The following is a 15546-nucleotide window of genomic DNA, read 5'->3' as shown; positions in this document are numbered from 1 at the left end:
GGGAAAAAAAGCTTTATCGATCCATGTTCCTTGCCCAGTTATTCTTTTTTGCATCCTAATATTAACTAAAATAAGACTCTACATCTTTTATCTTGCATAAAAATAATTTTATATTAAGTCAAATATTTACAATATAAAACCTTCAAAATAAGGGTTAGGAGTATAAGTACTGCACAAAAATGGAGAGATGCGTTATATAATTCAAAAAAGAATGGTATACAACATCTCAGATATAAGCATGAGCACATCAACTCATTAACCCTTTACAGTTAATAATGTTTAATTCCTAACACAGACAAGGAAATTTATCCACATCTAGCAAGAAAATTAATACCATCATATCACCCATTAAAAATTTACAGCAAAAATGGTGAAATGGTTTCTAGGTGTATTTCCTTTCTCCTTGTATTTTATATAAGAGAAAAGCCTCTTAAAATTATGTAACTTGGAAACTCTCACAGATTTTAGATGTTCCCCTGTTCTTAACCAAACAGGCAGGACAAATTTGATCAAGTCATTTTGTGGGACAAAAGAATCACATCAATAATGAAAGACCACTTCTACTTTTTAAATAAATAAAAATATAATTAAAATTAAATATCCAGTTTTCCAATTCTCAAATTGAAACACATTTTCGTCAATAAATACACATGTACGCAAGTATTCACACACAGGATCTGATTTAAATCATTTGACTTCAACCAATAATTCCTTCAACTTGTTCTATCTCGAATACAAAAACAAAATTCTTTTTAAAAAGCATTTCTTCCTATCTGCATGTTTCAGACAAATAACTTCTGACAAGTGTTTCCTAGCTTATAAAATACATTAGCCAGAAAAATACAAATGTTGTTCCACATCAAATAGATTAATGTGGTAAAATCTACAGGTATCTGAGTGATAAGTAATGGTTATATAGTAAGCAGAGGGTTGGCAAATCATGTAGCAAAACGGAAGACTCTAAACCTCCCACCTATAAGAACTGTTCTTAGAATGTGAACTTTCTGCAAATATAGGCATTAGAGGGACAGGTCAAAAGAGACAAGGATGATTTTGTTTGACATCCAGTACATGTTAATTTTGCTTTATTAGCAAACCTGACTGGTAAAGTTAAAGCAGAATTTGCTACCGGCCTACAGACAAACTCCATAAACAAAACCCCACTTTAAAGACCAAACAGTGCTGAGTCTTTTGGAAGCTCCGGTTTTGTCATGGAGCTCTGTGTCAGGTAGGACCCCCTTTTAAACACCTTCCAGGATATTCTATGGACTTCCCTGGTGGCTCAGATGATAAAAGCGTCTGCCTACAATGCAGGAGACCTAGGTTCGATCCCTGGGTTGGGAAGATCCCCCTGGAGAAGGAAATGGCAACCCACTCCAGTACTCTTGCCTGGAAAATCCCATGAACCGACGGAGGAGCCTGGTAGGTACAGTCCATGGAGTCACAAAGAGTTGGACACGACTGAGCCACTTCACTTTCAGGGTTTTCTAAAACTTTGAGCATGAACCTGTCTGGACACTCTACTCATTTAGGGGGCCAGTTTAATTCAGCCTAAAGAAACATGAGCAACCTCTGCTCAGAGTAAAAGGAAGCATCTTTTGGATGCCCTTTTAGATCATACTTAAAATTCAGAAGACACCCAAATAACAAATTTGAGAAGTTTATGGTAGACTTGTTCCTCTGCTAAAAGGTTCCTCTGAAGAAAAAGAGGAGTAACAAAGTTAGTTACTGCCTTCCTCACCCCAGGGAATACTAAAGTGAAAGTGAAAGTTGCTTAGTTCTGTCCGACTCTTTGCGACCCCATGGACTATACAGTAATTCTCCAGGCCAGAATACTGGAGTGGGTAGCCTTTCCCTTCTCCAGGGGCTCTTCCCAACCCAGGGATCGAACCTAGGTCTCCCACATTGCAGGCGGATTCTTTACAAGATGAGCCACAAGAGAAGCCCACAAATACTGAACCTCTGCAATAAAATAAGAAAAGTAACAGGGATTCAGTTGTTCCAGAAACAAGTACAGTTTTTCCTGATTGCAAAAAGTGATTTATAAGACTGAATTTCATTGAAAAACAGAATAATTCAACTTTTAATTCAAGTCTCAGCTAAGTTTTCTGGTTTGTTTTTCTCTGCTGCCTATTAGACTTTGCCACGTTTAACAGTATTGGATTCTCCTTACAGGGTATCCATTTATAAGTTATCAGTCACCTAAGATTAGTGAGTCTTACCTCAAAAAAATTCTCCAAAATATAAGAGAACCAATGTATAAGGTAATCCCTAAGAGATACATTGTTTTTATCATGTATTACTACACCCATTCACACACATATGGGGTATACTAACCAAATGTCATCCTGAAGACATACTTACCAAAGTGTAAGAGTTAGAAAGTAAGTGAGCTCTGTGGGGTTGATTTTGATTGAAGAGAATGTGATGGGATGAAACTGAGTAACCGAGCCTACCGAGCCTTTCCTCCTCCTCTGTGAACTGGAGTTTGCCTGTTAGCTCTCCCATTTAACAACACAGAACCAACAACCAAGAACTACTAAAATAAATCAATAAAAACAGTTTGTTATGGAAGCCCATTGGACAACAGCAAAGTAGAAAAGCACTGAGCCTTGTTTCTATTCAAGTATCCGATCTCTGGGCCAGAACCATGCTTCCTGAAAATGAAGAGTGCTAAATAAAATACATGCAGTCCAGGGGATGCCAAGATGAAACCCAGGCAGAAACGTTAGAGAAAAAAGGTAGCTTTAAGAGAAGAAATGTGGACCATCTTAGATGCTAACCTAATAATTGTTGTTCAGTCATTAAGTCATGTCCAACTCTTTGTGACACCCATGGACTGCAGCACACTAGACCTCCTTGTCCCTCACTATCCCTCAGAGTTTACCCAAGTTCATGTCCATTGAGCCGGTGATGCTATCCAAGCATCTCATCCTCTGCCACCCTCTTCTCCTTTTGCCTTCAATCTTTCCCAGTATCAGGGTCTTTTCCAGTGAGTCGGCTCTTTGCATCAGGTGGCCAAAGTATTGGAGCTTTAGCTTCAGCATCAGTCCTTCCAGTGAATATCCACTAGTCCAGTTTTTATGATATGTAACTTTCTCAGAAAAATCATTCCATAAAAGGAGTCAGAAGAACAGGAAAAGGAAGTAAGAAGCAATGGAGCTGGTGAGGGCTTCAGGAAATGGGGAGGACAAGGTAGGACCTCGAAGGAAGTGGCAGGGCTGAAGCTCTGATTAAACATGAGAAGAATAAACTCAATAGAGAATCCTATTAAAGAAACACACCAATACCTTTTAACAAATATGACAAAAAAGAAATGGGACCACTTTTCCCTAAGGGAATTAGGGACAAGAGAAATGAGGGCTCAGCTCCCTGCCTCTTCCATCATGGGAGGTGACACCCTCTGAGTTCCATCAGGCAGTTTGCAATACGGATCCACAAAAAATTCTTGGCACCAGACCTAATCCATGAACGGTGCAGAGAGGAAATACACAGGGCAACTGAAACCAGATTCCACAGTACTTGGTTCAACTCTTTACTAAGCAGAGAGGTCAATATAGTTGGTCCTTTGCCTACCACTGGCAAATGGTTTTTGTATGCTTTATTACAAATAAAATAATCTTGGTTGACAGTACCATCTGTCAGCTTTACAACAGATGACTCAACAATCCTAAAGTAATAGTATATCTCTAGGAACTGAGCTTTTCTTAAAACAAATGAACTATATATACTATTAGTAAATCCTGTATCTAAATTTATACAGCATCTTTAAGCAGTGTGGAAATGAAACTATGATTTATTAATTTACATAAAAATTATACATTAATGAATAAATTTTCAAATTTTTTAAAAAAGTCTGAAGCTGTCATTATTGGGATTCGTGGGAAGTGGTTTGCTCTTCTATCACTTGCTTCACAATTTCAGCCAGTTTTAATCGATCTACTTTATCGGTGAATCCACGACCTGAAACCCAAAAAAGGAAAAGGTGAGTCTCCAAACTGTTTGGGCGGTGGTAAGACTCTTGACAGGGACCCAATAAGGTACACCTCACCAGTGTCAAATTCACCTTCACCAATGGAGGAACCGTCACCAACACTGATCACAAGCAGCTCAAGTCCCCCATTTTACAGGTAGAATTGAGCAGCTTATTAACCTGGTCATAAAGATCCAGGGTTCAGTACAACAGCACAGAAGGAACCACAAAGAGGGAGAACTTCTTTGCTATACGTGTGTCTACAACAGAACTCATATCCAGACTATGTGAAGGACTCCTGCACGTTTGTGAGACAGATGCAAGTCAACAGAAAAATGGGCAACAGAATAGGCACTTCACAAAATCTAAGTGGCCGATAAACATTAAAAAGTGCTTAAGCTTATAAGTCATCAGGGAAAGGCAAAGGAAAAGGGCACTGCAGTACCAACAGTACTTACTAATTAGAGTGACTAAAATGAAAAAGACAACAGCAAGTGTTGGTGTGGATACAGAACAACTAGAACCCTCAAGCCCTGCCCGTGGAGGTATACACTGGTATGACGACTTTGGAAAACTGGTGGCAGTACCTTCTAAAGCCAAACAGATGAATATCCCCATGAACCAGCAACTCCAATTCTAGATACATAAGAGAAATGAGCTCCCTGATGGCCCAGTGGTTGGGTGTCTGCCTGCAAATGCAGGGGACATGGGTCTGATCCCTGGTCCAGGAAAATCCCACATGCCACCAGGCAACTAAGCCCATGAGCCACAGCTACTGAGCCACAGCTCACGCACTTTGAGCCAATAAGGTGAGAGAAACCACTGCAATGAGAAGCCTGCGCACCGCAACTGGAGAGTAGCCCGTTAACTGCAAATAGAGAAAGCCTGCGTGAAGCAATGAAGACCCAGTGCAGCTAAAAATAAATAAATGGAAATAAATCTTAAAAGAAAAAAAAAAAGAAGAAGATACACACTAGAGTGTTCAGAGCAGTGCTTACCAAAACCTGGAAACAACCCATATATCCATTCAACAGTAGAATGGATAAATATAAAAACTATTTATGTGGTATATATGTATGGAGGAAAAACATGAATATATAGGGAGAACATATGTATATTTACATACACACACAGATATATATATATAAATGAGAAATGAATTGCTACTACACACAACAATATGGTTGAATCTCACAAACGTTGACAAAAAAAAGCCAGATACAAAAGAACACAGACTTGTCGGATTTCATATACATAAAATATAAAATCAGGCAAAACTGATACATAGTGCTAGACATTGGGCTCATAATTACCCTGTGGGGAAGGAGGTAGTAAGTAGTCAGAGGAGGGCAAATATTCAGGTGCTGGTTATATGAGAATGTTCACTTTCTGAAAATTTATTGGAAGTGTGCATCTCAAATGTGATCACTTTTCTGTATAGATGATTTCATAATCTTAAAAAAAAAAAAAAATCCTAGAGAAGCTAATTTCCAAGTACAGAAATGGCTGGGCTAGCTTTTGGACTTCTCATGTCCAAAAACCAGGCTCCTTGCCTTGAGCATCCTAGACCTGAAGTCCAGCCTACTACGCTAGACAAAGCAGCTCAAAACATACACCTCTACCTTTGCCTGTGGGGGAAAAAATTCAACGAGCAGCAGATTTGGGACACTCTACTCTTTAGTGTAACAGGTCTTCTCTAAGCTGAGCAGATCTGCAGGGTGGACTCAGCAGTACTTTGCCCTCTTTCTCCCCTTGGGACTGAACTGCTCTTTAATGATGCAGTTAACAGCTCAGGTATCTGGAAGGAGTTCTGAGATCTGATGCTTTTTTTTGCCCAAGTGGTATGTGATGGGGCTCTGGACAGCAATGAATCTGCAACACACAATTCATTTGAACTCTGGAAAATAAGTGAAAGGGCCAGATGTCCAGATATACCTGGGTAGTTTACTGCAGGATTAACCCCCTATCCCACAGTACTCCACTCACTCTCCAGCCCTACTTCACCTGAACACAGCCCCAGCTCAGCCCCCAGAGATCCTACATAATCTAAACACAAATACTTCTCTGCATTCCTGGGGAAAGGCATAATTAAGGCTCCTACCATTCCAGCTGAAGCTTTGCAGAGTCTCTCTCAGGAGTTTGCATTCCCGGTTATACTTCCAAGCTTCCTGCACTACTTCATTCAGCTTTTCATCTTCATTCTCTCCTATTGATAAAGGTGAAAAAGAAGTTGCATTCCTCTGCAGCATCATGGGGTTTTAGTGTCAAAGATGGAAGGACAGGATGTCCAACTTATCGAGAAGTTATCATTGAAGGTGCAAGCTTTTCCAGACTATCATTACTGCTAGTTCCTACATTACATGTAGACTACTTCTGGTTTCTGAACTCTTCCTACTCTGACCACCTGACAGACATCCCCTGAGGCCCCCAGAGTCTTAGCCCTGGGGGATGGGAACTAGGCAATGTTGGGCTATTGCTGATCAAAAGCACCTGGTTAACCTACAAGATCATGAGAAGGAAGGAGAACAAGGCTGAGTGAGCTGCCTTCTTTCTCCTAAGCTCATTTCCTACTCTGGAAGGCTACCTGAGGTACACTATGTGAACTCTCTTAAAACCCAAGGAATCTAGGAAGACTGGTCAACTCAGTAGTTTTCAGGCCTACAACGTGAAGTATCTCATTCATCTGCTGAGAAAAGCCCGTCCTATCCCATTAAGTGGAAAGAGAACATACTGAAAGAGAGCTCTTACTCAAAGGACTTATGTATATAAGTCCCAGTCTGCCTGTGATACCAGTAGCAGCGAGGACCACTTCTGAACTTGGGAGGTCTTCTCTTTATATTCACAAGTTAATGACAATCTTGTACTCTAGATATGGTGTTTCTCGACCTTCCTGACCTTCCCAACCTAATCTTGACCTTGTTCACATTTTCCATCCTCTATCCTGTTATTTCATTAACAAACTAAGAAAATACAAACTTACATGTTATGCCTGACACTGGCAATTAAACTCAAACTAGAAATTTCATAGGAAGCCAAAGGTGGGGCAGAACCCACCACATTTCTGAGTTCCCACTGTCCACTCTTTTCAGTGGGCTTAGAGTATATAATGTACTTATTTTCTTTTAACACCAAGGTGAAACAGAAAACTTCAAATTAAACCACTCCTTCAGTCATGTACACAATGCACACACACAGTCACACACACAGTCACGCACAGAGCATTCATAAATGGTGTGACCTTTACCAGCCTGGGGGAGAATACACTGAGCAATCACATCTCGGAGCTTTTCCAAGGCAACATTTGAATCCTCGGCTCCATTCTCACGGTCATGGATGTAAACACCATCCTTTGGCTTGGTGCTTTAGAAGTTTGGGAGAGAGGTAATAACAAAGTGAGACCCCAAAACCCAACTCTTAACAGATGTTAACTCTAAATACTAAACATAAGGCAAGATTTTTCAGATAAAATAATTAATTATAAAGTATCTCCAACTTCTGATGCTATTTAAAGAACTTATCCTTTCTACCCTCTTAAGATAAGGCAAAAAAGGGCAAGACCCTTGGCTGACCTTTTAGAACCCTGTCCTTGGCCACACCAGCCATGAAGGGGGAATGAAGAAGTAAGTTCAGTTACCCGAGTAATTTCCTCTTCCTTAGAATGGGGTTGTTCACAGAGTGCAGGGGTTTGAGGCTGACTTTTAGTTCCTGGATTCGCATGTTGGCCAACTGTTCTGCGTGGGCCTGCTGGATCCCTGCAACCACCGCCTGAATGTAAACACTATTGTCACTTTTTCATATTCATTTCTGGGCACCTAAAAAACCAACCTAACAGAGTGGGAAGGAGAATCTCAAAGAACTAAGCAGGTAATTTCAGTCTTGTGCTTGGCAGTATACAAATTTTGAAAAGGCAGAGGACTCTTCCCCATGGGTCAGCAGGGCCCAGGAAATACCAGGCCAGCCCAGGGCCACACAAAAGCAAGCCCTTCTTCCCTGCAGGGGGACAGAAAGGCAAGAAGGAAAAAGGAACAAGGCTCATGCTCATAGTCACTGGCAAGGGCAAGTGTAAAGAGAGTCAGACGTACATCGGAGAAAGGCTGGCAGACTGCTGCCTGAGAAGACTCCCTGACTGGCATTTATTCGCTGCTCTCAAGGTGGAAACAGTCACCTCAGCCCCAGTGACTCAGAACCCCAAGTATTTCACCTGGTGAGCACGGAAGACCCTCACAAACTCATCTATAAGCCAGTCAATTAATTTACAATGAGAAATAACTGTCATAAAGTCTAGCACTCTTCAAGTCTGTATTTATGACCAGTGTGTTCTCTCACTATGGGCAGACCAATGAGGGAAAGCAAATAATCAGCAAAAAGCTTTGTAAGAACAAGATGATCCCACTTTTGTATTAAAAAAAAAAAAAAGACAAACTGTGTGTGTGTCTCCCCAGAAAAAGATCAGGAAGGATACATCAAGTCACAGATCACCTCACCTCTGAGGGGTGAGACTGAGGCAGGGTTATTAAAAGGAACTTTTGCTTTTTATTTTATATACCTCTGTGTTATTTGAATTTCAACAACAAAATCTGACAATTAAGAAAAAAAAATAGTTCCTTGGTAAGCACACAATTAGATCCAGAAGATTCAAACTCAATGAAGTAAACTACAGTAATTGGCCCTGGCTACCCATCTCCAGGCCCATGCATCTATTTCCTTCTTATCAGAGACAGCCCAACCAAAGAGATGGGAACCTTGCAAGGTCATGAGCTCAGACTCCATCTCCTAGCCACAGCTGAGATGGACACTATTCAGCTTCTGCATGTGGCCATTTTTTCTACACTTCCAAAGCTGACCAGCCTGCATCTTGACCACATCATTTCTTTCAAAATGGGAATACACTGTCACACTCCAGTTCCACCTTAAAGGCCTTTTTCTTCATTAAGAAGATTATGCATATTCAAACTTGGCTTCGTTAGACACTAATCTTAAAGTAACTCCAGAAGGCAATCTTCCTACTTCATTTCCAACATCCTGAGGGAAGCCACAGTGTAACACTCAAGTGCTGACAATCAGAGGATATAAGAAATCCTGTATGTGGGACTGACCAAACAAACCATTTCTGGATTACTGGATACCTTTAAACCCGGAAAACAACTGCACACAGATCACAGACAGCAGAAAACTCTGTTCCTTCTGGTTCTCCTTTCTTCTCTCGTACTCCAGCTAATCTAAGGGAGGTCTTGGCATTCTTTTTTCCTATTCACTTATTCTCTCACACTTCAACTCCATCCCTTCTAAGTGAGTAACTCAAGTCTGTGTCACTGCCTTTACCTTTCAGCCACACTCTGAATCCACACCACACATTCATTTGAATGTCTATCTACCATCAAATAATAATGAAAAATCTAACACACTTCCCCTCACTCAAACCAGGCTCATTCCTGATTTCCCTGTCAGTGGTATCATCAGATACGCCACTCACTGTCCCCTTATCTCTAGTCAGTCACCAAAAATTGTTGAAATTTGTCTTCAAAAATATTAAGCCTATTCATTCATCTCTACCTCTCTGCTCCTAGAGCAGCTTCCCAGCTTCTAGATTACTGTAGAAGTATTAGGTTGGTGAGTCTGCAAGTCTGACTAACCATCCCTAAATATCTTCCCTGTGGCAGGACTCTTCTCAAAAATCTTTAAGAGCCTCTCAATTAGGTCCTACTGAGGCTTACACCCCTCTGTCTACTTTCAAAGCCAGGCCCTTCCCTGCCATACCCATTTCACCAATTTCCCATTAATGAAATCAGGCTGTTTTTCCCACTGATGAATTTCAGTCTCTAATTTTTTGCTCATGTTATTCACCATACATGGGCACACGTGCTCTCTACTCCAATTCTTCTAAGACCAGCTCATAGCTAAACATGTAAAGGGGTTAAAAAGTGCCACATAATAGTTAATAACTGTGCTGGGTTTTGCCTTCTCTCTGGGAACCCTTCCCTAATTACAGCCCTTCAAAGATCTCTTCTTTTTCTGAATTCCCATAAGAATTCACAGAAAATTTAGCATGCAAAAGCTCTGATGTCTGAGAATGTTCCCTCTTTGTTTTGTGTTTATTGGTTTTTCTAACCAGTCTTGTTTAAACCCCTTGGGCAAAAGGATGGTTGATGTCTGATACTGCTCTCTGCGCCAACCCCACAGCACAAATGAGGAAGAGGATACTCTGAATGTTCCCTTAGTGTATGTACCAGGCTTTGATCTGGTCTTTATGGAAAGAAGCTCCTTATTTCCAATCCTGATCTGCAGGAGACCAGAGATGTTTCTCTGGGAAAGACTGTGTGCTCTGCATTGTTTTGCCTTTAACCCCCTCACTGAGTCAAGCCCCAGCATTCCTTCCCAGCACCACCATTTTGGCCAACAACGTAAGCATCCTTCAGAACCTTATCCATCATCAGTTGAGCAGAGGGTAGCACATTATCCAGGGCCTCAGTTGAGTTGAGCCAGGGGTGATCCAACACTCCCTCGATGGTAAGTCTTTCCTCTGGTTTGACCTTCAAGAGCCTGTGGAGAAAAGGCCAAAAGGACTGCCATGCACAGTTGCTTCCAGAAGGCCAGGACGTTCCTGAGTCTGGCTCTAGCCAGCTCCAGCTTCTGACTTTCACTTTCTGCCAATCCTTACAGCCTAGGCATTCTGCAGGACAGAGGTGAGATTCTCTTCCCTAACTGCTAGTTGTGAGGGCACTGTGTCCTTAGGTGGTCCTTTCTATACTAAATAAATTGGGATTAAAAATGGTAGGAAAAGGCTTAATCCAGTGATACTTCAGACTTAGTTCTAGGTTCAGTAAGGTAATCAATCTTACATATGGCTCACAGTTCCTGAGACACTGAATCCCCAGACTAATGTTTCTAGGACAATGGGCTATAATTTCCAAAAGGGACTCAAAGTACTCTTTTGGCCAACAGTGGCTGTAAAATTAGTTAAGCGATCATACAGTTCTGAAAATCAAGGTTGCTACTTGTGATAAAACTCTTAGATATCACCATGGCAGGACACGAACCCTGAGCCATTTCTCCAAAGACATTCTAAGCTAAAAATCTGAGAAGGGGACAGCATTTCTTTCTAAGCCTAATGTATTGTCTGTACCATCGGCTTTTGACCACTGTTCTTTCCATCTTGTACATTCATACTGATGCAATTCCTAGCTCACCCCAGCATATTCCCTGGACCTTTCACAGCACTCCTTCCAAATACATAGCCTCCCATTCCAAACATCAGTCAGGACAACGCGCCTACTTGCTCTTTCACGTTCTCTGTAACTTTCTGGATCATTGTGAACATCTTCAGATTCTAAAGAAAGGATTATTTAGAAAAGACCCTCAATGCTGAGAGAAGATAATCAATGTTACTCTAGTGACAGGAAATACAGTCTATAGAACTCAGAGAACCCCTTAGAGGATATTGATGTTTTGGTTAAGTAGCTGAAAATACAGCATGGAAAGAGCAGGGGAAGACAGGTTTCAAATTGCCTCCACCCTCCTAAAATACCTTCACTTGGATATTTTAGAAACGAATCCCTTTTTATATACATAAACACCTAACCAACAGGACAAGTTCACTTCTGAAAGAGAGTATATTAGGAGACAGTTCCCAGGTACTGCCCCTTTAATGCTTATTTTTATCACATTACAGATGAAGAAACTGAAACCAAAAGAGGAACAATTACTCAGTGAAGACCAAGCAGTAGCAATGTCAGAAAAGCGCCTAAGTCCCAGGCAGCAGATCCCCTGACACAGGTGGGCAGAAAAACCAAGCACACCTCATATGTAGGCCTGACTTCTTAGTAACTCCAGCTAAGGAGCTGGAGCACATGCCCATGTGCGAGGTCATTCTTGGGGAAGATATTCTGAAAGGAACAAAACTGCCACCCACTACCATGTCTGTAGGTTTAAGGTGATTTCATGGCCTGTAGTCACAGCATGCTTATTAATAACGGACTCCTATTTTAATTAAATGCAGTTCCACCTGCCTCGGAAACTGTATCCACAGAGGCTTCAACCCAAGCCCCTCCTGAACGGCAGGACAGAACAGTGTCCGCCTGAGGAAGGCGGCCCAGGGAGCCTGCCGCTGTGGCCACTCGCGCCTCACATCACAGCTGTGCACTGCTCTGCAAGAAGCAAAGGACTCTCAATGTCACGTGTCCCTCATCCACCCACTTAGCCCTAGTTTTTGAACCTTTCTATCTCTATATGCCAGAGCAACCAACTAGCAACAGGGAGGCTGGGGTGGGATTGAGGTCCTGGACAACCAATCACACACTCCCACAGAAGCTAAGGAAGGAAAAGACAAAAGCATCGTGGTCATTTTGGCACCGCAGTTCAGCTCCCGGCATCATGTCAGTCCCAAATGACTGGCCTCCGTGCAGGAAGGATACACCAGGGGGGTTACCATTTAAAGTCTGAATTAATGCTCACGGATACAGTGGCTACCAAGGGACCTGGATTCAACCCTAGGGACAAATTCTAGGAATGCAACAGGAGGAAGTACAGCTCCAATTTCACCGAGATGTGGATACTGAGAACTCTCATCTCAGACTACAGGGCAGATTTTCTGTGATGATAATGAGAAGGTACATGCCTGGGAAACAAAAGAATTTTCTCTACCCAACACTGCTTTGGGTTCCACCACTTTTAAGGCCCCCCACCCAGTGGCCCAGAGACTCACTTTCTCACAACATCTTTGGCCATCTCTGAGATCTGGCTCCACTCTTCCTCCGGGAACTCAAAACTGCCTGTCATGATTTTTCTCCGCATGTCTTTTGGGATAGTCCGGCTATGGTGTTTGGAGTAAAAAGGAGGGTATCCGCACAACATCACATAGATAATCACCCCTAGGGACCACAAGTCACAGCTCTGAAAGCAAAAAAGAAAATGGTCACTCATACCAGAGGCACAGCTCTAAAATAAAGCCCCCAGAACTGACCCAAAAACAGCCCTTGATACCCACAGGCTGATATCACCAAGAATCAGAGACTGGAAAAGTTTCAGGAAGTCTTAAGAGAATTAACCTTTCTATCCTTATTTGTTATGTGCTATCAATGCTACATACATGCACACCATATACACAAGGCCAATCTGGGATAAAAAGTCACTTTTATTCTCACTGCCGTGGCCCAAGCTGCTATCTGACCATTGGGTACAGATGTAAGACACTTTGACCCCAGCCAGAAAAGTAATTGATTTAAGCCAGCTGGTGTGAAACATGTCCTCTGGCCACCTGGGCAGGTTGAGGGTGCAGGAACAAATAGCTCGGATGCAGGTGGGCTGACCCCATAAAACAGCACCAGTCATTTTATAAAGGCTCACAGCAGTTTGACACAGATGAGGGACAAGCACGGCAGGGAAGGATGGGAGGTGGAAAGCCATCCTTTGGCCAAGAAGGACTCACTGTGCCCATGTATGAGGCTGTTCTTGGGAAAGTATTCTGAAAGGAACAAAACTGCCACCCACTACCATGTCTGTAGCTTTAAGGTGATTTCATGGCCTGTAGTCACAGCATGCTTATTAATAACGGACTCCTATTTTAATTAAATGCAGTTCCACCTGCCTCAGAAACTGGGTCCACAGAGGCTTCAACCCAAGCCCCTTCTGAACGGCAGGACAGAACAGTGTCCGCCTGAGGAAGGCAGCCCAGGGAGCCTGCCGCTGTGGCCACTCGCGCCTCACATCACAGCTGTGCACTGCTCTGCAAGAAGCCTGGAAAAGAAGGCGCCTCAGGTACTCTCAGCCATGTCTCGGCATCATACTACTAGTAGCGATTCATAAACAACATGACCCATGCTATAAAATTATAAAATCACAGAGGTGAAAAGAAATCTTAAAAAAAAAAAGTTCAAATGTGGAAAATAGTTCACATGAGGAAACTGGTGCTACAGAGATCTTGTCACCTCTAGGGTCATCTGTCAAGAGTGAAACTAAGCACACCAACCAACATCATGCAGCAGACTGGGGATGGAGTCACTGCAAGTCTCCTGCCTCTTTTTTTTTTTTAATTAAGATTGATGTATTTAGTTTTTGAAAATTTAACTACATCTTATTACATTATTTTTTTTAAAAAAATTACTTGCAAATGTAGCATTCGGTGTTCACTCAGCTGCCAATGTAAAGATTATAACTAGACGAATATATATACACATTCAAGATTATTATGAGCTTATTATTTTAATATATTACTCATCTGTGGAGTGTAAATTTTATGAATGCCAAGCAAATTCACAAACACCACTAGATTCACAAAACAGAGTAGGAAGAGGAAAAAAAAATAGTACTGGGAAATAATATATCACACAAGAATCCATTGTATTCATGCTGAGAATAATGTATCAAGTAAATTCTGACCTCTGTTAGCTAAGTGCTTCTACCACTCAATCCCTGCCCACAGTGGGAAGCAGGAAGCAGTTTCTGACTGATCACTACCATCAGCCTAGCCCTCACTTCCAACCTTCACTACGTAAGGACATAGCAGCCTATAGTTTGTAGAGCATGAAGGTGTGGAGCAGTACTTACTTGGGGACTGAACAGGGTTAATCATGAAAGCAGATGTGTAGGGTTCCAGTCATGTTGGGCCAGTGCCAAGTGGAGGGTGCTGAGTGCCACAGGAGCCTGTGTGCCCTCTGATATGTGTGTCTGCGTGTGCGTGCGGTAGGAATATGGGGGCCCTCTAGGGTGTGCGACCAGGAGGAGCTGGCCTACCCTTTTGCCATCCTCAGCTCCCTGCCTGTCATCTGCATCTCCCTGAGTCCCCAAGCAGCATCGTTCTTTTCTGATCCACTCTGTGACTCCAGGATCTCTAGGACTTGTTTCAAGAGGCCCTAAGCCTCTTGTACTTTAGGACGGAGAGGCCTGATGTGTAGCTACAGATTAACAACTGTGATAGGAACAGGTACCACTCAGGACACTTGCTGTGTGTATTAGACACAGTTCTAAGTTCGGTATTTTATTGGGTTAGAAAGAATGGCACCATAAATGGCCAAGAAATATTCTCTGAAATGGCCTCCACCTCAAAAAAGCAGGACAAACATATCTTTTAAATGTGATCAGTGGACTGTACAGCTAGTCAAATAAATAACCTCCAGGTGACCACACCCTTTGGTTCCTGCTGCAAAACCTAAACTGGTATGAATCTTACTTCATCAGATAGAAACTTGAATTCCAAATACTCTTCTGCGTAGGTAGCTTCTTTCAGCCTCTCAGGCAGCAATATAATTATCAAGGGATAAAAAGAGAATCTGCCACCTTCCCAAAGGACCACAAACACCTCACAGGAGAATACAGGCTACACCCAAGGGGTAGAGATTAGTTTCTCTTCTCCTACCTTGTTATAAGTGTAGGGTGTTGGCGAGGTAGGTATAATGCCAGATTTCTCCTTCTGATGCCTTCTCTGGGCTTCCAGTACCTGTCAGAGTCACATCAAAGGGGACAATTTACTGAACATCACATCAGTGACCTGCAGCTTGAGACAGACTGCTCTGTTAGAGGGCTGAAGAGGGTAGCCACTGGCAGTTAACAATCAACAATTTAACAGACTGCTCTGTTAG

The 15546-nt window shown here is 42.2% G+C and overlaps 2 protein-coding genes and 1 long non-coding RNA gene across 16 annotated transcripts in view; 1 reads left to right on the top strand and 2 right to left on the bottom strand.

Annotated features, from left to right (window-relative positions):
* Positions 1 to 15546, top strand: part of TMEM116 (transmembrane protein 116) — a 155152-nt gene that overhangs the window by 101145 nt on the left and 38461 nt on the right. Inside the window, exons 11-12 of one of the 2 annotated variants that reach the window (XR_014069979.1) lie at positions 11643 to 11746; positions 13547 to 13726. Coding sequence is in view for 1 of the 2 variants with exons in the window: in XM_081546265.1 (XP_081402391.1) it covers positions 13547 to 13726; positions 13903 to 14001 (279 nt within the window). In the remaining variant the exon portion in view is untranslated. Of the gene's footprint in view, positions 1 to 11642; positions 11747 to 13546; positions 13727 to 13902; positions 14152 to 15546 lie in introns of those variants that run through there. The other variant, XM_081546265.1, reaches the window with a different exon arrangement.
* On the bottom strand, positions 86 to 2892 carry LOC145527903 (uncharacterized). Its single transcript, XR_014069989.1, has 2 exons — positions 2650 to 2892; positions 86 to 1351 (listed from the first exon to the last, which is right to left on the bottom strand). It is a non-coding gene; the product is annotated as an uncharacterized LOC145527903 (long non-coding RNA).
* The window catches only part of MAPKAPK5 (MAPK activated protein kinase 5), a 29169-nt gene continuing 17145 nt past the window's right edge, over positions 3523 to 15546 (bottom strand). For 6 of the 13 annotated variants that reach the window (XM_081546253.1, XM_081546252.1, XM_081546258.1 and 3 more), the window contains 7 exons: positions 15324 to 15404; positions 12675 to 12862; positions 10393 to 10513; positions 7608 to 7738; positions 7218 to 7333; positions 6075 to 6179; positions 3523 to 3963 (listed from right to left, as the gene is read on the bottom strand). In XM_081546253.1, coding sequence (XP_081402379.1) covers positions 3869 to 3963; positions 6075 to 6179; positions 7218 to 7333; positions 7608 to 7738; positions 10393 to 10513; positions 12675 to 12862; positions 15324 to 15404 — 837 coding nt within the window. In that variant the 3' untranslated portion in view covers positions 3523 to 3868. Of the gene's footprint in view, positions 3964 to 6074; positions 6180 to 7211; positions 7334 to 7607; positions 7739 to 10392; positions 10514 to 12674; positions 12863 to 15323; positions 15405 to 15546 lie in introns of all 13 variants that reach the window. The other 7 variants (XM_081546251.1, XM_081546250.1, XM_081546257.1 and 4 more) reach the window with 3 other exon arrangements.

This window comes from Giraffa tippelskirchi, chromosome 11 (genome assembly GCF_054371585.1).
Source record: "Giraffa tippelskirchi isolate mGirTip1 chromosome 11, T2T-mGirTip1v1.2.pri, whole genome shotgun sequence".
Taxonomy (NCBI): Eukaryota; Metazoa; Chordata; class Mammalia; order Artiodactyla; family Giraffidae; genus Giraffa; species Giraffa tippelskirchi.
The sequence above is the reverse complement of the archived record's forward strand: the minus strand, read 5'-3'. Positions and strand labels throughout refer to the sequence as shown.